The 25,311-nt window shown below is 37.0% G+C and overlaps 2 protein-coding genes across 2 annotated transcripts; both read left to right on the top strand.

The window, feature by feature from the left end:
* Positions 1 to 8,027: 8,027 nt before the first annotated feature.
* LOC113532947 (free fatty acid receptor 3-like) lies at positions 8,028 to 13,033 on the top strand. Its single transcript, XM_026924693.3, has 2 exons — positions 8,028 to 8,111; positions 10,130 to 13,033. Exon 2 carries the CDS (start codon positions 10,149 to 10,151, stop codon positions 11,127 to 11,129), a length of 981 nt encoding a protein of 326 aa, XP_026780494.1. The 5' UTR covers positions 8,028 to 8,111; positions 10,130 to 10,148; the 3' UTR covers positions 11,130 to 13,033.
* Positions 13,034 to 18,193: 5,160 nt separating this feature from the next.
* LOC113532945 (free fatty acid receptor 3) lies at positions 18,194 to 20,966 on the top strand. Its single transcript, XM_026924691.3, has one exon. It carries the CDS (start codon positions 18,238 to 18,240, stop codon positions 19,213 to 19,215), a length of 978 nt encoding a protein of 325 aa, XP_026780492.1. The 5' UTR covers positions 18,194 to 18,237; the 3' UTR covers positions 19,216 to 20,966.
* The last annotated feature ends 4,345 nt before the right edge of the window (positions 20,967 to 25,311 follow it).

Genomic DNA, 25,311 nt, shown 5'->3' with positions numbered 1-25,311 from the left:
AAAAATCTATCATCTCTATTCAAAACTCTTGGTTATAATTATATAATCATTATTCTGTTACTTTTTTGATGGTTGTGTGTGGGTTTTATTTTTTTTTTGTCCCCCCTCTTATCGTATCTCTTTCGATTTTTCCTTTTGATTCAAATGTAAGAAAACCAATAAACAAAACTCTTGGTTATTCATTTCAACATTTAGAGAGATGCTGTAACACCGCAGGCGCCTTTTCAGGCAAATCCGCGGCCACCTGCACGGGCTTTTATTCCGCGGCGCTCCCGCGCAGGTAATTAGCGTGAACGTGCAGCACCTGGCCACGCCTCTTCATAAGGCCTCCGACTGCCTCAGTGTGCGCGCGGACACGGTTCTGTGTCAGGCAGGAAAATGGCGTCATGCTGCTCTCTTCAGTTAATATTAAGTTTTATGTTGAGAAAAGTGAATATTGAGGTTCAGGGCTGGATATATTTAATATTAAGGAAAGATTTAGTTCTTTAAAGTTCGGCCAAACGACAGGGCCATTTTGTGTCATTTTCCCGCCACGCTGTGGTGTTTTTGTGTTGAGCCGTACGCTCTGAGTTTCCCCAATCCTGTACCCTTCACAGTATCACAAGCACCACGACAGTCACCCCTGCTACCCCCGGAGTTAGCTCAGCTCAGGCTAGCTACACGACGCTATTTGATATGTTAGAAAATTTTCAAAATTTTAAACGCCAAACTGGTTCTAGGTATTAACCACACAAAATGACCAATACTTTAGAGTTTGTACTACACACCTACCCAGTTAATATATGCACTCAAAAATTGAGAAAAAGGATTCATCAGTGGTTCTTTAGAAAATTAAAGGTTCCAAGCTTTAAAAATGTGTTCTACTTGGAACCTTTTCTGAGGGGAAAACACCTTGTTTTAGGGTCTCCCCCAAAAAGTGTAGCCAAAGGAACCCGTGTAGCATCAAAAACTGCAAATCTGTGATGCATTTTTTAATCCACAAATAAAATGCTTTATTACGCATTAAATAGTTCTAATAATCTGAGGAAGTTACTTCAGTGGCAATTTGACTTATGGGTGATTTTAATCTAGATCTTAATGTTGTAGTAATGATCTATTAAAAGTTTTATATTTCAACAGCTATGAATCTGTTTCCTGTTACCTGAATTCTCAGTTTCATTGCGGTAGGTTAAAGAAGAAATAAGTGTTTCTGTTTCCTGTGTGTCATTGCAATATTATTTACAGAACTTTGACCTATTTAAGTCGTACTCCACATCAGTATTTTTTAAATCTATTCATTCATTTATTTGCCATTTTGTTTTTGCCAGAACATCACTCCCCCCTCTATAGATATATTCTCCCATTCTTTTTAAACTCTTTATTACAGAAGAATACACTACATGCTCTTTTGCTATGTTATGTTAATCTGAGTAACAAATAGGCAAATTAGTAACATTGTGTATGTCCTTTGAAAATGTTGTCCACCATTCTTATATACGGTTGAATGCAAAAGTTGGGCACCCCTGGCCAAATGACATATTTTGTTGACTTTTGAAGTGAATTAAACATAGCCTCTGCAGCAAACTAGCATAAAAATGATTTTTTTGTCTTCTGCAAGTATTAATTAGTTACTTTATATTTGATGAATTTAAAACATAGGAAAAAAATTGCAAATGTGGCATGTGAAAAACGTTTGGATACCCTACTAAGTCAGTAGCAACCCTTTTGGCAGGTATCCCTTCTTGCCAATGCTTGTTGTACACAGCTAAGAGTCTTTCTGTTCTGGTTTTTAAAATTTTCAACTACATTTCCTTGCAGAATATTTCTAAATCTGAGATATTCTTGGTCCATCTTATATGCACAACATGTTCAAGATCTACCCACTGATGGTCAAGTCAGGGGACTGTGAGGGCCTTTCTGGCCATTTTGAAGTAATTCATGGTGGATTTTGAGGTATGTTTTGGATCATTGTCCTGTTGTATTTACTGGAATTCATTCTTCCATCTACCTGTGCAATATTTTGTGTGCCAGTGGCTGCCACACTGCCCCAAAGAATAATAGTTCCACCCACATACTTAAAAGTTGGCAAGGTGTTTTTTTTCATCTGATGACATCCACAGATCTGACATTTCAGCTGTTGGAAATTGTGAGCTGGAACTGTTTTGATATTGCTTATATAGACTTCCTCTGCTTTGTAGGCATCAAGTAGATTCATTTTCAGATCCTCAGTGAGCTTCTTAGAGGAGCACCATGGACGAGTCAGAATTTATACTCTGAAATTGTCATCAGCTGAAAATTCCTAAGTTATCAGGTATGTGTTCATTTCCTGGAATGTTCTGGAGTAAGTATATTCTGTAGAATTCTTTATATGCATGACGCAACAGATATACAGATAACGTTATTTGGTGAATAAAAGAGGAAGTGTTTCTTGTTTTCATTGTGTATCACATTGGCAAATCATTATATGGAGCACTAATGAAAATGCTGGAGACATCAGAGCCAGGCATATCAAATGGAGTAACAAAGGTAAGAAGACCTTGGGTTTGCTCATGTACATCAGTACTAAATTTTATATTTCATTATTTGTGTAATCACAATTATATATAGACATAAATACTTAATTATGAAACCCATAAATTAAGACAAATAAAACAAGTCATTAAGTTATGTCAGAAGAAATGCCACTGTATAAACAGAGGATGGTCTGGTCTGTCTGGGCATAGCTGTAAGCCATAAACAACGATCTTAGCTGACAAAAAGATTTGTAATAATGAAGACATGAAAGCTCAGAACTTACATAACCAGAATAAGTCAGCAAGACTTCACATTATCGTAATGTTTGCAAGTATTTCATGTAGTGAACAAGAAGTGTTGTGCAGAAGTGTCCTAAGAGGACTCTCTGAAGGTGTGGATGTGTAATGTACCAAGTGGATGTGATGGAACCCCCCAGTTGGGCAGCTCCTGAAGCCTAACCACTTCTGTGACAGGGCCTGCCCCTGGGTCTGGCAGCAGGCTGATCTGGGTGATCTCTGTGCAAGTCTGTTATGAGAGAATAGCCAGAATGTCTTTTGCTGCAACCTACAATCTCCCCTCAGGACCATATCCCTCCCAGACCACGAGACAGATCATTTGGTTGCCCCAGCACCTGAAGTCAAGCAGAGTCCAGATGAGGTTATGCTGGACGTCCCTCTGTCAGTGGTGGTGACAGGTCAGCTCTGGTCACCTGGTTTTGAGCAGTTTGAGCTGTAAAAAACAGTTTTGAAGAATAAGACATGAAATGTGGAAGCAATTTGAGCATCTCACTAAGTACCTCATCCACAATGGCTTGGAAGACAGGGGGACATTAGCCAAACCATGCAGCATCACAAGCTATTCAAAGCAACCAGAGGTGTTGATGAAGGCTGTCTTCCACTCATCCCCCTCTCAAATTCTGATAAGATTATAACCACCTCTTATTTCATGTACCTGTTCCAGGGCTGATGGCACCAGTGGTAGTGTATATCAACACTTCACCATGACAGAGTTGAGGCCTCTATTATCAGTGCCATCTTTTTTCTATTAAAAAAAAATAGCCACCACTAGTGGGAGAACGGGAAGTGACACAGTACCTTAAAGCTTTGGCCTCCATCTAGTGCTTGAATGGTCACTGGGCTCTTTAGAGGAACTTCTAAGAGCCTTGCTACTTCAACATAAAAGTTGCCTGCTACTTCTGAATTCCCAAGGGCTGGAAAATATTCTGATTGTGATCAAAAGACCAAAGATACTGGTAACCATAATTTGCATGTGTAAAGTAATGGATTAAGGGAGTGTTATGTGAAAAAATGTGCAGGATCAAAATGTACTTTCACCACAGTAGAAACATCAGCCTTCTCTCTTCTGATTAACTTTTTCCTCATCAGATAATTTTGCAAATCCCCTTTCATGCTTTCATAGTCAGATTTGTCATACAAAGAAATGGGTAATATGGGAGTGCATACTGTGGGGTGTCTTGCATGGATGCGATTATCTGTTCAGATGGCTTGCTGAATTAAGTGACCGAGCAGTAGTTGATCATGTTGGCATGCTAGGTCATCTGGAGGATCTTTGTAAGAGAGCTGCAGAAAAGTTTTTTTCAGTGCTGTTTCATTCCAGCCACTTTCCACTGTTAGAATGTGAAATTTCAGGGCATAATCAACTGCTGATTATTTCCCTTGTTTTAACAACAGTTGTTGGTCTCCTTTGTCTCTCACAGAAACAGGGCGATCAAAGACCTCTCTGAATTTGAATTCTTGTTCAAACTGAGGATACAAGATAAGATACAAATCTCTTGCTTTTCTGGTAAGTAAGTAAATGTCCTGCATCCTACAAAAGAATGTGAATAACTAATAACAATAATTAAAACAGATTTTTGATGTAATAGGTGTTGATGTGTAGATGTGTAGATGAGCTCTTTCTCAGATACAGGTCAAACTTTTCAGTTAATGTTCAACATCAGAATGGGGAAGAAATGTGGATTCTAAAAATGAGTATTTTTAGTATTCTCTTTCCCTGAAGACTGGCAGGCTGAAGTAAAACACATATTATTTGGAATGAATTTCAATCTTTGATACATACAAAATTCTAATACTTCAGTTTATATGCACATTCTTGCTTAAATTCAATGTATAAGACAGTCTTTTATTATAATCCTTACATTCTATACATTTGTCAGTTCTTGAAGTTGCAGACTATAACTCCCATGTTCCTCGACTAACAATCTCCTCACATGACCTCCAGTCAAACACCTGCTTATTAATATCACTCATCTGTTATCTGTTTGCAATCAAACTACCACCTTTAAATAACCCAGACTCTGTGTTACTTTGTGAAACCTTGCACTATCATCTGCGATGATTTCAAGCCTTTGTTACCCACCTGTTTTGAATAGTGTTTTTACCCTAACCTGCTTCATGTCTGGTGATGTAATCTTGTCTAGTTTATGTTTGTATGCTGATCACTTGACCATTTGTCTCTGTCTGAGTGTTGCCTAGAACTTTTGATTGTCTGCTGCATTGGTTTTAATAGAGCTAAAACAATATACTTAATACATTACAATTTTCTAGAAATATGTTGTAGTTATTGGATCTGATGATTTTCAGATCATCTTTAGAGTAGGATGGGTGAGATGAAGCTTCATGAAGTATTGAAGTTTTTCAGCCAACTGTGTTGAAAAAAAAAAAAAAAGGTTCATTTCTCAAGGCTTCAAGTGACCACAAGAGGCCTCTATTGGTCATAAAAGATAGCCCTGTGAACCACATAAAACTGTTAGCACTGTCAACAGTATGAGCACAAAATGTGGACCCGGCATAACATCACTACATAAATGGACCATGAGCCATTTTCAGGTTTATCTTCAGCACCAACAGCAGCACCTTCCTGTTAATGATCCCCAGTATGCCATGATTGCCAGTGTTTTATTCTGGCTGGGTTCCATGATCCAGAATTGTCTGCATTGTGAAGTATCATAAACAACAATATTCTCCCTGATTTGTCCAACAAGGATGTCTGCTAGCACATCCGTCTGGATGGGCCATTGGCCATTGGGCCTTGCCCTCATCATCCCTTTGGTCTTCATCACCTACTTCATGCCTTAGAATGCATCCCATATGGTGGGTTTTATTGGATGGTATTGTCCTGCCTGGAGAGTTTACGCACAGCTCACCAGCAGTTTCACTAGCTACGTTTCCATCGAAGAATTTTTGCGAAAAAAGGTTTAACGTATTGAAATGTTTACCGATATAGCTGATGGAAATGCAAATTATTGATAAAGTTTCGACATAAGTGTCGACGATCTTTTTTCGTTTCATTTTAGCACATAATTTCTATGTCAATACTTTAAATGTTGTGAAAAAAATACTTTGGAAACAGTTTTTGTCAAATAAAATGGCATTCACACAAAAAAGTGTCACATGACAGAATTTATTTATCCGTCAGGGGAAGAATAGGGATGTGCATGCCATCCAGCGCACTGTAAATCTGTGGCACCAGATGTGCCGAGGAATTACAGTATAGATGATTCTCATTAGAACAAAGAGTATTTCAGAATTTGGAATTGCAGACAGGCACAGATGGACACTATGTATATCTTTACAAGCATGCTGAGGACCAAAAAGGCCAGGATAATTTAACCCTTACACTCGGCCATATCTAAGAGTGAGAGTGTACACACTGTTCACTGGCATGTTCAGTGCATACTTGGCCCCCTTGATTTTTAATCACTGAAATAAATCCAAGTCACTTGACCTTATTTAGGGCTAGTACAGTTAAACTTCTAATTGGGTCCCTGGAGGACTAGTAGTTAGGCCACAGTGCACTCACTGCTGCAGCCTGGGTTTGATTCCTGGTCAGCGAACCAACCTCAGCCACTGGGGTTGCGTACAACAGTGTGCCGGTCCCAAGCCTGGATAAAATTGGAGAGGGTTGCTTTAGGAAGGGCATCCGGCATAAAAACTGTGCCAAATCAAAATATGGGGACCAGTGATCTGCTGTGGTGACCCCTAACGTGAGCAGCCGAAAGTAGAACAACAGTTAAACTTCTAATTCAATTTCATTTGTATAACACTTAAGAATAGACATTGTGACAAACAGGTTTACAGAAATCCAAATGTAGATCTAGATCCATAATGGGTCAGCCAGAGGTAACAGTGGCAGGTAAAACTCCCTTAGATGACATGCAGAACCCATGAGAGGAACCAGACTCTACAGTGAAACCTATCCTCTTCTGGGTGACACTGCATAGTGGGATTATGAATCTTTACAGTATGCAGTTGTAGAAGAGTAAATGCAAACAGTACTAAATTATCCACTTACAAATGTCCAAGCAAGACCAAGTCAAAGCATTTGGTCTGCAAAGTTGTGATGAAAATCACATCATAGCTACACTATAAATTACCATAAAGACAACTATGAAAATATGCAGTGTGGCATTTGTTTGTGGCACTGAGCCTAATGAATTAATTGTGTACTCTTAAAAAATACTTAAACACTGGGGGAGCCAGTGGATGGGGTGCAAAGCTATAGACATGTCCCGTGACAAACAAGCATGAGATGCACTTTTGCTGAAAGGATGCATCTGTTTAGTGTCAGCAATTAGTTGTGCAATCCTCTGGGTATAATTACGTTTATACTTTTCTGGTAGTGTTGTGGCAAACGTGAGCAGTAAAGTAGTATAGAAAAAAGCCTGATTTCCTTCCAAGGATGTTTTGATGTAGTGCCCTAAGGGACAGCTATTGACAAACACTGAATATTATGTAAAAAAAATACAATACTTAGGGATGTGCTCTGCTAGGAAAATAATCAAAAGCGGGGTAGCGTGATGCAGCCCGAGGTGAATCACAGTTGCTCTTCAGTTGATTATTTTTCAATAAAAGTACACCCTGAAGTATTTTATTTCTTATATAACAGCAATTTACCAATGATATATGACATGTGATATGTTTTAGCCTCTTTTTTTTCTCTTCCTTGAAGTAAAAAAACTATGCAGCTTGTCATGTTACCAAAACGCAAAACTCTGTCCTGTGGTGGACAATGTAATTGTGGTTACATAAATTTATTTTACATAAATGTTAAATGTCAGCTTAGAGGAAACCTCACCATATCAACAACTGTCCACCATACAGCTCATTGTAAATTATATATCTGGTATAGAAATGCTAAAATATTAGAACAAATCTGTTAAAATATAACCCATGATTTGGTTAGAATCTTCAAATTTAGGATTCAACAGTCCTGGTAAAAATGCAACTAAACATTGCATTATATTTGCATGTGTTTATCAACACTACAATTAAATGTTACTAATCCTGTACCTCTGTTTTGTCATACGTGTTTAATAGTAATCTCTGTTTATCTAAGAAATGTATCAATTATCAGGTATGTGTTCAGTTCCTGGAATGTTCTGTAATAAGTCTATTCTGTGGCAAAAAAAACTTGGTAAAACTGATGATCAAATTTCAAACATTCAGACAACGTAATCTTTTGAGTCAAAGAGGATGTAAGCATTTCTTCTTTTCAGAGTGTGTCAGTGTTGGCAAATCATTATATAGAGCACTCATCGCATCTGAGCAAGAGAGTTGGACACATCTGAGCAAGAGACCTCACACGGATTAACAAAGGTAAGAAGATCTTGGGTTTGTTCATCTAACTCTGCACAATGTTCAATATTATTTAAGTTAATTATTTTTATAATCACAAATATATTCTGACTTATTCTATTTCTGAAGTTTTACTTGTTAAAGTTCACAAGGTTGATGATAAGTACAGAAGCCCTGAAGCATTTATTCCAGTATTTGGAATTCACAAATTCATTGAACTCAAAAAAAAAAAAAAAAAAAGTCTTACCCTTCATGTGTGATCAGCCTATTACAACCTGTTCAAACATAATCTGAATTTGTCCTGACCGGATGAAGTTAAATCAGTGGAATATTAAGGAGAATTGGTCTACTTTAGCATAACTATTGGTGCATTTTTGATGCTATTTTCTGTCATTTCTTAGCCTTCCACACAAAAATCATACATTCAGAGAACTTCTCCAAGCAATCTCAAGGAAAATGAGTAGAAATTGTAATGCATGACAGCAAGTTCGGTTGTTCATACAAATTAAGTTAAACCTGTCCCTCACCTTTTACCTTACCTGAGACAGATCTGCTCAAAGTGAAGTGTTTTAAGGTACAACTATTTAAACTTCTGCTAAAAAAAGTAAAATGTAGAGTAACTCTACTGTCTTACCATTCTATTAAATGAGTGGGAAATTTTTGCATTTATATAAACTTTCCCCATTTTATAATTCCTCCCTGGAAGGGCTTTCTTCTTATTACCTTTAGAAGAAACTCTTTACTCTGATGATAAACTTTAACTGCTGAACTTTAGCAGCTTAAATAATTAATGCCTAGAATGACCCTAGAATGTTTAATAGTCAAATTTGTGCTTTTATATTAATTAAATATTACGTTACCACCATCTAAAAATCTTTATTACCAGGTACACATAATGCCACACTATTAACGGTTCTTTGGTTGTCTATACAATTTATATAATTAACCATTGGAAGTATCCTTTTTCTAAGTGTGTATTAAACTTAGCGTTCCAGATTTACCTTCGTACCAGTATCCCTTTCTGAGTAGAGCTCTTTTTTGGAGGCTAGGAACCCTTAAGGATCTTATACTTCTCTATACTACTTAAGGATCCCTTAAGTATATTAAACACTATCAGATGTTTTTCTTCTTATTTGTATCCCTTTAAGAAAGGTTTCTTCGCTTCCAAAAAAGGATTCAGCTAAGAACCACTGAAGAGTGTAATAGCCTTAGGGTCCTTCTGACCGATACTGTATGCACAACTGACTGCACAGCAAGGCTGATGGGTGAAGTCTATTTATTACTGGTTCTATGTTTTGTCTTAAAGGTAGAGTTCTTTCTACCCCACAAACCATCAAACAATTGTCATCTGTATTATTTAAGACAGTTCAGATAAAATTTAAATGCTTGACATGTCCTAGGTATTAAGAAGAAAATAATAAAAAGAAATTGGAGTTAGGAGAGGACTGTGGCACAGCAAGTAGTGTTGCCACCTCACGGCTCCAGGGCCCCACTTTGATGCACTTGCTACTCTAAATTACCCATCAGTGTAAATGTGTGTGAATTTGTGTGTGTGCGTGATACCATGTGATAGACCTGTGTTCGATTCAGGGTGTATTCCCACATTGCACCTGGTGTTCCTGGGATAGGCTCTGGCTCCACCGGATGAAGGTGGACAAATGAATAATTTGGAGTATGTACCACACACTTCATTAGATAGTTGTGATGGAAGGGTTCTTGGCTTCATGCATGAGTATATGCATGTCTTCAGCATGAGGGCCTTTGGTAATTGGTTGTCATAAAGCATTGGAGAGTTTCTGTCTGTTTTTAGTAGACAGAGAGAACAAATTTTGCAGTTTTGTCTGGCAGTGATGGAAGTTGAATTACTGTTAGTAACTACGAAAAAATAGAACTAGCATTAGGTAGAACTGCTCTTCAAGCAAAATTGTTTATCTTTTTTCCTCAGGTCTCAAAAGTGTAACCTATCAGTTGTGAAATGAAATGGTGAATTGAAGAGAATTATACTTTCAATTAAAATTAAAATGTTTCTCTTTCTATAGATTGCCTTAAAAGCTAACGATGGCGTGGACAGATCTGACAAATTTGGTCCTGGCAGTGGATGCCATCACACTGATTGCAGGTCTTCCTGCCAACCTGCTGGCTCTCTACACCTTCATTCAAAAAGTGAAGCAGCGAACTACGCCCATCGATGTGTTCTTGCTCAACCTCACCATCTCAGATCTAATCTTCCTTTTTTTCCTTCCGTTCCGCATGAAAGAGGTGACCGACGGAAAATGGACCATGAGCCACTTTCTCTGTGCACTTTCGGGGTTCATCTTCTACACAACCATTTACAACAGCACCATGCTTTTAACAGCTATCAGTGTGGAGCGCTATCTGGGAGTGGCCTTTCCAATCAAGTACAAACTCAAGCGACATCCTCGAAATGCCGTGATCGCCAGTGTCATATTCTGGGTGGTTTCCATGGCCCATTGCAGTATTGTCTACATTATGCAGTACTACAGGCCCGATAATGAAACTCTCTCTGATCAGAAAAACAAGGAGGTCTGCTATGATGAGTTTAACAAAGAACAGTTGGAAATCCTTTTGCCTGTCCGTTTGGAGTTGTTCATCGTGCTGTTCTTCACCCCTTTTATCATCTGCTGCTTCTGCTACATCAAATTCATCCACATTCTCTCCCGGCTACCTAACATCTCACCTAAGAAGCGCTCCAGGGCCATTGGGCTTGCCCTAGCCACCCTCCTGGTCTTTATCATCTGCTTCCTGCCTTACAATGTGTCCCATGTTGTGGGTTTTATTGGATCATTCAGTCCCTCCTGGAGAGTGTATGCATTGCTCCCCAGCACGTTTAATGCCTGTTTGGACCCCCTCATTTTTTATTTCTCCTCTTCAGCACTTCGGGGGACTTTAAAACACCTGATACGAAGGTTCAACAATTGGATGCACCTGTCCTGCTGCTGGAAATTGTTCAACTGTTCCCAGTTAAAATGTAATGCACATGAAGAAAGCACACAGAGTTCCAATGACACTGTGGACTAGTAATTCAAAAAAGTAGTTTAATGATGCTGATAAACAACAGTAAAAAATGTCCAACCGCACTCCAATTCCACACAGGCTATAAATTACATTTCCAGCTTCAGTGTTTCTTTAGGCTAATGTCAGGTAAATGTGCAAAGTAATAAATCTATGTATCCTATTACACTATTTAAGGATGTACCAATCCTTACAATGCATTGATATGGACAACATGGTGGCTCAGCTGAAATTTTTGATTTGGGAAGTAAAAGTGTGCAGCATGGAAACTCATGTCCGACAACAGAGAGGTCCTTAATGCTCAGAGAGTGGCTTTCTTTGGCTAGAGAATGCAATGTCTACAGCAGTATCTGGGAGATATTCCCAAGCTGTTAATGACCCAGGAGTTGAACCACCATGTTCAACTCTGGCCTTAGTAGAGTCTGAAAATATTAATCCATGCGTTTTGTCAACTTGTGTTTTAGCAAACTTACCCTTGTCAATCCAATGTTCACTGATGGAGATCAATCCAAAGCACTTGGTCTTTACTGCCATTACAAGGCCGTACTGTAAATAACCTAACAGCATGACAGTATGTGTGAAATGTGCCATTTGTTTATATAGTGTTCTCCATTTTGGGTAGCACTGTAGGAACCCAATAAATGTGAATTTTACCTCCTGTGTTTAGGTCAGGATAACATTTTTGTGCAGACACCACAGAATGTGATGAACAGTGTATGTACGAATATGAATGTAGTTTGACCATTACTATAAAACTTTATTCAACTTTTGGGTATGTAGAAACAATTTATACTGGAATATTTTTTTAGCTATTAATGCAGGGAGATTCAACATATGTTAACACTTTACTTGCAACATTTTTCTTTAGTTTTCTTTTTTTGGTTACTGTTGTGGGTTTTTGAAGCAATGAAGTTACATTTTACAGTCCAAAATTAGTAACTTACCCTCCTTGCGTTATGATGTTACTGTGTTTCTGCTACACTATTACAGTGTTTCGTGTTAAATATCAGGAATAAGAAGTCTGGAAATATGAATTTAAAGATGAGAAGGGATATGCACTAGCTCTAGGACACCTTGAATTGGTATTGGAACAGTTCCATCCTTTTTTTTTTGTAATTCTGTTTTTTACTTGGTATATAATCCATCCATCCATTTTCCGTACCACTTATTCTACACAGGGTCACAGAGACCTAGCCCAGGGACCTCAGGGCACAAGGCGGGGGACACTCTGGACGGGGTGCCAACCCATCACACACACACACACACACATTCACACACCATGGACAATTTAGAAATGCCAATTAGTCTACAAGGCATGTGTTCTCCAGGTACAGAGGCGGGAATCAAACCCCTAAGCCCGGAGGTGCGAGGCAAACATGCTAACCAGGATGAATGAATGTAATTTTATTATTTGGCATAAACATGTATTAACTTAAGTATAAAATCAATATTGTAATCTAGTGTTGGCAAAATAATTATGTATATTTCTCTGCATTTGACACTTTGCATTTTGTAAAATAATGAAAATGTTATCCAATGCATATGTGATGAAACATTGTAATCAAAGTAACCTTTTTTAATGATGTGGATTTTTTTTAAAATTGATAACAATAATTATTGTTAAGTTTTTTCTTGGTTTAGCATTTTGGATGAATTATGGCAATGAGACAGACTACTTATGGCAAAGTCTATGACTAGAAGGTTTGGTGTTCAAATCCACGGACTGAGTAAGAACCTCCAAAGAGAATGTGCTTAAGTAAAGGATTTGTGTCAGCGTAAATAATGTATTTTAAAATGTATTCTGTTTTAAACTTCTGCTGTAAATTATAAAGCTGATCTATTTATGAAGCTTGAGATTGTTAGTAATGGCTCAAGAAAATCTGGAAAAAACAGAACTGTGCAAGGATGATGTCAAGTAATAATAATAATAATGATAATAAATGTCTCATTCTTACCATTAAACAAGCTCAGAAAATCAATGTCCTGTTATTAAAAATGCAATTATAAAAATAAGTACATATATAGTTTTACATTCAGATGTTATAAGATACACAGTCTTGCATGTTAAAAGGGGATACAAATATTTGATTATTGCTTTGCGAAAACACTGCCAATAAATAACATTATTAGAAAATATGTATAGATAAACTAGTAGCCTAACCCAATAGCTAACTAACTAATAACCAAGAAGAATCCAGGGAGTAACTGCAGTGTACTTAAATAATTATTGTAGATGTAGTAAAAGTCAAGTGACGCACACAGTATCAAGAAAGACAAGATGCTTTAGACAAAAGTTCTTCATCTGTGCAAGCAAAGTGCTTTTCAGCCTGTAGGAAGTAAAATTAGATTGCTCCTGTAACATCAACTAGCGATGCAAATGGAGATGTGATTACTAATAAACAAGTTCCAGCATGACATTAGCTAGCTAATGCAGGTATATAACTTAAAAATCAACACTAAAGTTTACGCCAGTTGGGTTAGTTAGTTTCAAAGTAAATCTAAATTCATACTAGCTGGTAAGCATAACTGATAATCTCATTGCACATACATATAGAATCGGCATCGAACTCCATCTCCCAGAACACACCATGGCCTACAAATATGGTTCCAGATGTTTGGATTCATCCCAATCCCTGCAAATAACCTAGCTAGCTAGCTAACATAAAATGTAGAATTGAGTCTATTGCTTAGATTTAAAAATCTGCTAATGTCATATCTGTTGAATATAAAAGTATAAAATGTATAATATAAAAGATAGTTAGCTAGTTAACATGAGAATGTAGCATGGTGTATACTGCTTACATTGAAAAATCAGCTATTATCAACACTGAACTTTGAATAAACTGACAAAAATCAAGCTAGCTAACATGAAAATGTAGAATGGAGTCTCCTGCATACACAAAAAATTGCTAATATCAACACTGAATGTTATTATAATGTTAACTATAATTAATTAATTCATTTTTGCATAAATGTATTATTACATTAAGTCTAAACGATTCCATGATATTAAATTAATTATAGGGATTTGTATTGTGGATGCTCCATATAATCTAAGGCTAATAATAGGCAGTTAAAAAAAACAAAAACATGTATTATTTAATAAAGAAATACCTGTAATGTAATCATTGGCATGGTGAAGCTTTCTGTAAGGGGATGTTTATTTAACATTTATGGAAGGAGTCTCCAATGTCAGCGCTTTGTGACAGTAAGTTTTCCGCCACAGGAAAGTCTTTGGGAAAGGAGAAGTTTACACTTTCCCGTTTCTTCGTAACATGACAAGCTGTGTTTTTTTTTTCGTATTAACTTCAAGAGTGAAAAAAGAGAGGGTGGTGATGGTACAGCTGTTTATAGCTGCTATAACATAAGAGACATTAAATGTAACTACAAACAGTTAAAAAATACAACAAGCCACTCATTAATTAATAAAACATTTAGTGTTGGCAAGTTGCTGTGATATAAGAGTGAAAAAAAAAAACAGTTTGGGATGTGCTGTTATAGGAAAATAATCAACTTCAGCATGGTCACAGTAACTCCTCTGCTGTTATATATTGATTATTTTCCTATAACAGCACATCCCAATGTGTTTTATTCCTTATTTATTATATTATAACCATGGTACAAAATCATCACACCTCAGCCTCATGGGTCTTTACGAAGACGAAAGATGAAGAGACTATTGAAACATTCATTCGTTCGTTTCCTCAACCTTTTACGTGGTAATCATGTTGGTACGTGAGCTGCACAGTATTGTGAAACACCTGCATTTCCCACAAAGGGATTTTCCAGAGCATGAGCTACTGAATAAGGTATAAACCTTTCAAAAATTCAACGTAGCTATCAGCGGCGTTTACACACACATCGTGCCGTGAGTGGATAAAGAATGTGGAGACAGCTCATTGCTGTGGAACAGGGAAAGCCTGAGAGTGAGAAGTGGGCTACAGAGGAGCGGTGTAGATTAATTACTCTACTGAAGTCACTATTAAATCACACACAAACATGCGCACACACACACGCACACACACACACACACGTTTGTCTGGCTATCCCTGTGAGGACCTTCCATTGGACCTATTTATACAGCTAATTAATGCTGATAGCAAAATCTAACCCTAACCTGTACTGAAATGTTTTTTTTTAATTATTATTTTTATTATTTATTGATCTTATTCTTTTTAAAATAAAATATGTAGTTTTTATTTAATAAATTGAAAAAAAAAAAAAAACATTTGTCCCCACAAATGTCCACACAAGATAAAAATGTTGGGTATTCCTATCCTTGTGGGGACATTAGGTCCCCAAGAAAATATAAAAACGTGCCCACACACACACACACACACACACACTTGCACAGATTTCATACAACACACACACACCCCACATAAGAGCAGGACTGTCTGTAGCTACTGACCTGCATACATTTCATGCAACCGCCTCCGCCCCAAACACACACACACTCCTACATTCCCCCATCTGTCTCTGTCCCTCCCTCTCAATCCCTTATTCAAGACACACACCTGAAGGTGCATAAACCTTGCTAAGAACCAGACTCACACACTGCTCACACACTCCTCGTCTTCCCCATCTCACTTTCCTAATCAAGACACACCAGAAGTTCCCGATAAGAGCCGGGCTGTCTGTAACTACTGACCTGCACACATTTCACACACTCACACACCCACTTCTCACAGACATGGAGGGATGTATCCACAGAGAGTGGATAGAGAGTTTGGGTGGCTTGGGCTTATTAATTTTCCATGATCAAATGGTGAGAGCAAACAGTGAGGCGAGGACAGTGAGGAAGCAGGTGGCAGATAGACCCTCGCCTCCAATCCAAGCAGCTGGACAGCGTTGAGATAAGCAACACTCCTCTTTTTTTTTTCCAGTCACAGTTCTGAGAGCTGACCACAACACTGAAGGAGTATTACATCACTCTTAATTTTTCCGCCTTGTGCAATCTGGTATCTTTTTACTCTTCAAGGCGGGAATGCACATGAAGTCCTAAGGTAATGGCACTGCTTTTATCAATAGAAAGAGCTGATTCATTTTCTTTTCGGGATAGGGAACTGTGTAAGAGTGGGACTCTTGAGTGTCATGCATTGTTTTTATTTGTCAAGAAGCAAGTTGTAAAAGTAAAGAGCTAGTTACATATCAGAAAGGTAAGATGAAGAATGTGTGCCAGGGTGTACTGCTTTCTGGTCTTATCTTAATTTAATTTAGAAAAAACGCAATATTTAATGAATGATTAATCTTTAAAGGGAAATTGCATTACATTTTATTGGAATTGATTTGGAGAATATTAAAGAGAATATTAAGCAAGATTTTACATAGAACCCTGCAAGTATTTCCCCATCACCAGTGGTTCCAAACTAGAACTGTGTTTTCTCTTTTTTTAAATGAAACTACGCACTCTTAATTGTACAAAGAACCAATTGAAAATTCTTCTACTCTAGTAATTAAATAGCATTTAAAGCAATTTTTTAAGTTTTTCTTTTGTTTCTCTAGGTTCCTACAGTATGCACTCCTAATTATACAGAGCCATTTGATAAACACTTGACTATATTAATTAAATTGCAATTTAATAGCAATTTATTCAACTTCAGTTTTTCCTATGAGGGAACCCTTAAAGGTTCTGCCAGAGTGTGTTGTCTTTTCAAAACCGGTCCCAAATTAGATTGGTAGGAAGCCATAAAGCCTTAATTACACAAGTAACTATTTGACGAATCATTGACTTTATTAATTAAATGACATTTAAATTTTACCTACATTCTTTAAAAAAAAATAAAAAATAGAACCCTTAATGTTTCAATTGTCCCTGTGAGGAAATCCTTATATATCAGAACCTCAAAAAGATGTTTTCCCAATCAGCTAGGGTTCCAAACTAAAACTTTTAGGAAGCTATGAACTATAGCTGCACAAAGAGCTATCTGATAAATTGCTTACTAAATTAATTAAATATCATTTAAAACAAACAATTTTACCTTTTTTGCATGAAAACAGGGCAAATCCCTTTTTGTCAAATCTAGAACCCCTGACTATTTTAACTCTTTACTATATACTGTGTATATGTGTATATATATATATATATATATATATATATATATATATATATATATATATATATATATATATATATATATATAATGTGTAATATAATATAACCCTGCAAGAGAGTGTTTTCCTATTGGAAAGGGTTCCAAACTAGAACTTTTTTAGGAAGCTATGAGCTCTTAACTATGCAAAGACCCATTTGACAAGTGTATTAAACTCCTAGGACTTCCTACCTTATGCAACTCCACACTTTTCTAATAGCTCCTCTTTACTTCCTCTGTAGTTAACGTATATTATGCTCTGAGACAAATATATAAGCCCAAATTTAAGAGTTTACATGAACATACCATCTGAGTATTTTCAAGAGAAACCCTGACACAGTTGAGTGTAATCTGTATATATGCTTACTGTAGAATGTATATAGCAATAAATATTATTGCTTATATTACAGATTGCACATTACTGGCAGCTTAGTAAGTGTTTATTGCACTGTAAAAAAAATCCTCTGGAACCCAGGCTTAACAGACAGAGGTTCAGGATCTCAGCTGTTTGTTTTAATATAATGAAATAGTCTTAAAGCAGTCCTAACCCAGAAACATGGCAGTCATCCAACAGTCGGTTATGACACATAGTGGGTTATGTCATAACAACCCAGTGGCTTGTTATGACATACCTCTGTTTCTTTCCACAGCAAAATTACAATCTTTGACTTACAACAAAAGTGGTACAACGAATGAAAAGCTAAGTAAATAAAGCATCATGTGTTAGTCTGGTATTCATGTATTTATTGTTGGTCCATGTTGCTTAGTTGGTGTTCCTATCAGTTTTACCGTGTGTTCACACTAGCAACCGACTAAGCAACAGGTGAGCATTTCTTTCATTTATTTCTCATCAAGCTCCCGAAGCAAATGTGTCCTTATCTGGCCTACATTGGCACTCTTACAGAAACCCTCATTACCTTCAACCATTCTGCATATTCTAGACTTAATGCTGCTCTTCTTTTTGTGCTTTTCAGCATTGAAAAAAAGATGAGGTGAGGCCTCCTGGCAGACACAAGCAAGCCATGCAGCAGTGTGAGACCATCCTTTGCCTTTCGGTCTACATCTTCACCTTCGTCACAGGCTTCCCAAGCAACGTCCTGGCCTTCTACACGTTCAGCTGCAAGGTGTGGAGAAAGCCAGTGCCCATCGACATCCTCCTTCTCAACTTGACCATCTCAGACCTCCTATTCCTTCTCTTCCTGCCCTTTAAGATGCAAGAGGTGGTCAGTGGCATGCACTGGGACATGCCATACTTTCTGTGCCCACTGTCTGGCTTCATCTTCTACATGACCATCTACAATAGTGCATTTTTTCTCACTGCAGTAAGTGTCGAGCGCTATCTGGGAGTTGCTTTTCCCATCCAGCATTCATTGAGACGACGACCCATCTACGCCGTGGTGGCCTCAGTCTTCCTCTGGGCGCTCTCCATGCTCCATCTTAGCATTGTCTACATTGTACCGTACTACAACCCTGCTGGGACAGGTCCACCGCCTAGGAATGTGTGCTATGAGGAATTTACAGATGCCCAGCTGCACATTCTGCTGCCTGTACGCTTGGAGCTGTGCATTGTGCTGTTCTGCATCCCGTTGCTCATCTGCACTTTCTGCTATGTCAACTTCATTCGGATCCTGTCGCGTTTGCCAAACATTGGCAGACGTAGGAAGCTTCGAGCCATTGGACTTGCCTTGGGCACGCTGCTGGTGTTTGTGCTGTGCTTTGGACCCTACAATGTCTCGCACGTGGTGGGATTCATCACCAAACGCAGCCCTGCATGGAGAGACAAGGCACTGCTACTCAGCACTTTCAATGCCTGCCTGGATCCACTCATCTTTTACCTGTCGTCGGCAGCTGTCCGGAACACGCTGGCATCAATGGCACAGGGTGTGTGGCACAAAATAAAGGCAGGTAGCAGTGTTCTTTCCTGCTGGAGACTGGGAAAAGATGGGCATGAGACTACTAAAAACTCATTTCCAATACCAGGCGAGATTAATGCTCTTTGACAGAAATTGGTGGCGAGAACAGGACACAATCACGTCCTTGTGTTTTTCACAATCCTTTCGGAAAAGGACGCGACCGTTTATATTTTAATCTCCAAAGGAGCAATTACACAGCACATGGAATAGTTGGGGATTTGGAACTTTGCTCAAAGACATTAAGACAACACTTGGGTCAGTAAAATCCGCTCTTTGGAGGTTATTTATTTCCGGGAACCAAATTCGGATGTTATATAAGAGAGAGAACTTTGTAGTGAGCAGACCAAACACAATTGTGGGATTTGAACTTCTTGTTACTAAACCAAAACCTGATCTACCACAGCTCTATCAACATATTTCAACATGCCTGTATGGCTTTACGTAAAAAAAAAAAACCATATGATTCCTGCATTGAGTAAGGGCTTGGACAACAGACCTCACATGGGAGATTTATGAGTCCACAGTACGAGAAAAAAGACATCATATACAACTCACTGTGTACACATGACAGCCATATATTGAGTGTTTGCAAACAGAAGCCCTGTGGTTTATGAACGTCTAGCCTTGAATATGTTTTCTTGTGCTTGCTTCTTCAGCCGGAATTAAAGACATGAACTGCGCTGGGCATATTGAACGAGGGGCGAAAAAAGGACCCTTCACCTGGACTGTTCAGTATGATTGGGTGGAGATTAAGCACAGAGTCACAGTTTGTTCAGTGTGGAGATAAAGGATCTGCAATAGCAGGCAATACTTGGGTCAATAGAACTCGCTCTTTCACCTGTTCCATGTTAATATTTGCAGGTTATTTGGTTCTGGGAAAAATGAACAATAGATGATGGACTGGGAACTAACACCAGACGTTATTTGAGAGAGAAAAGAAAAAAAAGGAATATAGAGCAAACACACACACACACACACACACACACACACTCAGGCTTTCAATATTTCCACATTCTCTCTTCAGTTCTGGAAATGACAAAACCGCTAAACCTTTCATACCTCAACAAAAAAACAAATCAATAAAAAGCAAAGAAACGAATAACAATAAAACATTATACCTTGTTTTTAATGAAATTCTTCAAATCTTACAGCAGCGAAGCCTGATTATCTTGTCAACCCTACCGCAAAGAGCAATTCATCAGGCCCAGACTGAAATTAGCTGTCATTACTTAACGTGTTTATTGGAGAACCTTGAGGAGTATATTGCTTATTGTAATGTCTGCCGTCCATTTCTGGCCTCTACGGCATCATAAAATTTTTATAGTATATTTCCCTCTTGCTCATAACCGTTTCAAATCTCCCTACAGGATACTGGTGCGTGAGTGAGTTATGATTTATGAACCTAATAAATATTTGGATAAGGTTATTGTCTTTGCTAATCTTTGTGTGTGTGTGTGTGTGTGTGTGTGTGTGTGTGTGTGTAAATGTAATCCACTAATTACGTGTGGCAAGAAACAAATGCACAAGGGCTTTGGTTTTGTGCTTCATCGAATTTCATACATGGGGAAGATGTTATTTATAATTTATTGTCTGTAGCCTGTTAGCAAACATAAGACATCCAAATAAATAATTTTTTGGTCTGAAAGGAAAATATCCAGGGAGTCTTAGGATTGAACACAGATTGTTGCTTGTCACAGTTGATGGCAGTAATAAATTTGACAAGTTGTTGAATGTGTATTGTATTCAGTGGTCTACGTTTCCTCTATTAATATGAAATGTGAATCCTGAAACCACATAAACTATGAAATTTAAGTTGATGACTTGGGTTTCACATACGAATTTACACACACAATGCTTAATCACTTTTTTTCTATGGGTAATTCAATTATTTTAGCTTTCTAGAAAGGTTCTACATGTTTATCATAAGAAAAAAAATCTTTTGTAGGGTTCTACATGGATCCTTCAAAGAACAATCACAGTTTATATAAATGTTCTAAGAGTTTATATATAGTTATGTTGTAGATTTTTAACCATTAGCCTAATTTTAATGTGCCCATTTGTTACAATTTTTATGGTAGACATAGTACACTTGTAGTTATGGTACTTTGTTTCCCCATGTGATTAAATTAGCAAACAGCTGTCCTAGTGAAAATTAGCTTTATCAAAGTGCCTGTAATCAGACAAATAAAAACCACTTGTAAAGTGAATCACAGCATTCACTATTAAATATGAGACAAAAGAAATGGGACAAAAATGAAACAGCTGTAGGGATCTCTGTTTTTGGAGACAATACACAGATATGTACAATAAAAAATGCCTAGTTCACTAACATCACTAACACAATAAAGCAACATAAAAAGTATTTTTTTTAAACATGGAAACAGAATTTAAGGTGTATATTATACTCTAGTGTAACTTATTGACTGTAAAATATGGCAGCATCATTTATAAGTTTGTGATACTAAAGTTGTCATTTCATTAAAAATATATTTATCTAGTGTTTCCTTGTATAAGATTACAATAAAACAAATGTACTTATTAACCCTATTTCTAGATATTTTTGCTACGTTCAAGTTGTTCTATTTCCAGATAATTTTTCTATTTTTGAGCAGTTATTTCTAAAAAGAGGCAAAATGACAAATTACCAACAGAATAAGTAAACCTTGAAAGAAGTAAAGGCGTCTAAAAACAGGCTGAATAATCTTATCTTACATTTGATTTTTTTTATATTAAAAAAATCTCTTGATAAGAAATATAAGATTAATTATATATTTCATATTCAAGATATTTTCGTTTGCTACAGTTTGTTTACACCACAGCTCAGATCAGCCAATACACATTGCAAAAAAAAAAAAAAAAAAAAAAAATCACTTAAATAAATAAATAAATGTCTCAATGCTGTTGAATTCTCGATTAAAAGTGTTGATTAATTTTCTATAACAGCAACAGTTTTGTTTTGTATAGCCATAAGACTGAACCATAATTATTCTTTTTTTTATTCAAAGGATGTATAAATCAACCTATGAATATCAATTTAGTGAACTTTTTAATAACCTCACCAACCATCAAAACTTTGGCACCTAGATGTTACAATTGAGCTTTAATTAAATATAAACAATACATAACAGAAAGAGAGAGTTTTCCAGAATTAAATAAGTACAATAATGATTCGGAGGCATGTTTGGCATTTTGTTTTCGTCATTTGCCACTGAGTACAAAATGTGAACACTGTCAAGTTGGAGAAAAGCAAAGTCTTTCCAATAGCCTAGCCTACTGTATATATGTATACAGCTGCACACTGATGCCAAATCAATGCAAAAATGCCCCAAACAGCTGACTGTAATGATAACAGTTCAGTAAGCAAGTATCCTCATTATTACCTCAGGTGCAAAGATGCTGTTGAAGTCTAGACGAAGCTATCTAGTGCATTGCCCTAGTGCATCGACACTGATCTCACGTTTGTGTGCACTGTGGAGGAGCATGAGGTGTAAAATGCCATACAAGATGGCGGTCATTTCTTTATCTCCATCATTACTGTGTTCCTTCTCCTTATTCATCCTCATTCCAGTAATATCACATCGTGCCTCTACTATGAATTTAAAGAGCGAAAGATCGAATGGAGGTTTATGGGTGCAGCCCAATACACTGTTTGATTTACATTTTTCAGTCCATGACCTCCCCTACACAGAAGTCTACTTTATTGTAGCACGCTACAAAAGCACAGTGTTTCTCACTGTGAGACTACATTAAAACAAATATAATATTAGTAAGCCTATTTTTACTTTTACTAGTTTCAGGCTTGGAATTTCTTATTTTAAGTTTGATTGCTTCAAGCAATTTTTGAAAAGAAGCTAAAGTATTTGACAATAGAATATTGAGATCACATTCTAAAATACGCTAAATAAAGGTTTATTATTATTATTATTATTATTATTAGTTTATTTATTTCAGAATAATTTCATAACTAAGGAATAAAAGACCCCAGGGGTGTGCTGTTATATCAAAATAATCAATGACGAGGTCGTATGATGTGGACTGATGTAAACTGGAGTTTTTTTTTTTAAACCAAAGTTGATTATTTTCCAAAAACAGCACATCCTGAATCGTTTTTATTCATTTATAGTTATATTAAATGTTATGGAATGTCCATGGAATACGTTAGTTTCTGTTTTGTTTCTTTGTTTTCTCTTGAAGTTAATAAGAGTAAAAATATGCAGCTTGTTGCTTCACCTCACTGACCCTGGAGACTCCTTCCATAAATGTTCAGGAAATGTCTCACAGAAAGCTTTACCATTCATCAGTTACATATTTATTATTAATGTATTTAAGTTTAGCGCCAAGCATACACAGAAGTTTCTGTGAATGAGCTGTTATCAGAATTGACAATTCAACAGTGCTGAGAAATATTCAAGTATATTTAAAACTCTAACTTGATTTCATCACTGTTTTTTACAGTGTGTCTTGGGTGATCAGCTAAGTTTGAAGAATTTGTGTAAATATTATTTTTCACCAAACTGATCACTGATCTTACAGAAATGAGTGCACTTAAAACTAGCAGAGAATAACGTCAGCTGACCATAATATTCTTTAAATACACATATTATTGATTGATCTGGACCTAAATGTTTCATATTTGCAATGCATGCTGTGTGATTTCACAAACTATATATCTGTGAATAAGGAGAAGGAAACTACACTGTGTTACATTTGGTTTGTCCAGTAAGGAAAATCTAGAGCAAAGGTTCTTAACACGCCTGAATGCTCGCATTAGGTAATAAAGGACTGCTCCTTTTTTAATGGGAACCACATAAAATATAGACTGGCTTGGAAGGTCATTGAGGGCCTCTGCCATAAAGCAATATTCCCGTGTTTGCTAAATTTATACAATGTTTGTAATGTGTTTCGTTTCCTCTCTAAGCTGAGGCTGAATTACATCTGGGGCTGCCTCTGAGTTGCACAATTAAAAATGATTAACTGAGAACAAGCTCAGGGTTAAATTATGGTTAATTTTTGATGAATAAGTTTGCCGCGGTTAACCACCGCACACAATCCACATTTGCATAGAGGCTGACATTGCCTGGAGCAAATCTTCGCTGCCTTGTAAGTCTCTGTGTTCCTCGGCAGGAAAGTCATCCAGTCATGAATAAACATGAGTTAAGGTTATATGGAGTGGCTTGTTGAATTAGAACACTGTTTTCCCATTAGAGCTTCTGCAGATGGGGTAAACTACAAACTTAATCTAATGCATTTGGCTCTAATATTTAGCTTCCACATGCAGTGCGGTATGATATGCTATCTATCATTTTGAGCATTTCACGAAAGGACCAGTGGCCAGAGTTTCATCACTATGAAAATCACCAGAGAAATCCAACCAGAGGCTGAATACATCTTTCTGCAAGCATCTATAAATATGTGCAACATGACACAGGGGAGATGCGCCACATAATCAAGACTAATAATAAATAGATTAAAAAAAACCCTGTTGTTATTTAACAAAGAAAAAAAAATAGTTGCTATTGTGACAGGTGTTAATTTAACATTTATGGAAAGAGTCTCCAATGTTAGTGCTTTGTAGTGGTCAGTAAGTTTTCCACCACAGGAAACCAGTCATTTTTTAAAATTTAATAACCCCATAATTTTTTAATTATAGCTTTAATAAATAAAAAGTGTTATAATTGTTACATGTTAATTTTCTGGTGAAGGATTGCTAATGAAACTTCAGAAACTGAGCATGTCTTGGCTTGATTAGATTTAGGGAAATTGTATATTATAAATTGTATTTTATTTTTGCCTGAACTATTCCTTTGACATCATGCCAATTAAAAAATATAGTATATGTACCATCATACTGTATATTTACATTAATATAAATATAGAATTTTTATGTCTTACATTTAGCCAGTCAGTTTAGACCTCAGTCCATTCTCACTCCCCAGCTGTCCACGTTTTTGTTTCCTTCGAGATGAAACCTTCCTGTTGACACTAGATATTTTCTGGCCTTGCCTTCATTTCGAACCTTCACACACATGCTCTCCTCATTTCCTCGACTGGAGGCGCAGCAGCTTTCCTCACTTTACTCGTCAATGCCAGCAGAGAGAGCAAATGCGCTTCGGATTGGAGAGTTTTTCAAAAAAGACAAGACGAGAACATATATTAACAGTCACTGCCTTTCCTCAGAAACTT

The sequence above is a fragment of the Pangasianodon hypophthalmus genome, chromosome 22 (assembly GCF_027358585.1).
Source record: "Pangasianodon hypophthalmus isolate fPanHyp1 chromosome 22, fPanHyp1.pri, whole genome shotgun sequence".
Classification (NCBI taxonomy): Eukaryota; Metazoa; Chordata; class Actinopteri; order Siluriformes; family Pangasiidae; genus Pangasianodon; species Pangasianodon hypophthalmus.
This window is presented reverse-complemented; position numbering and strand designations above follow the sequence as displayed.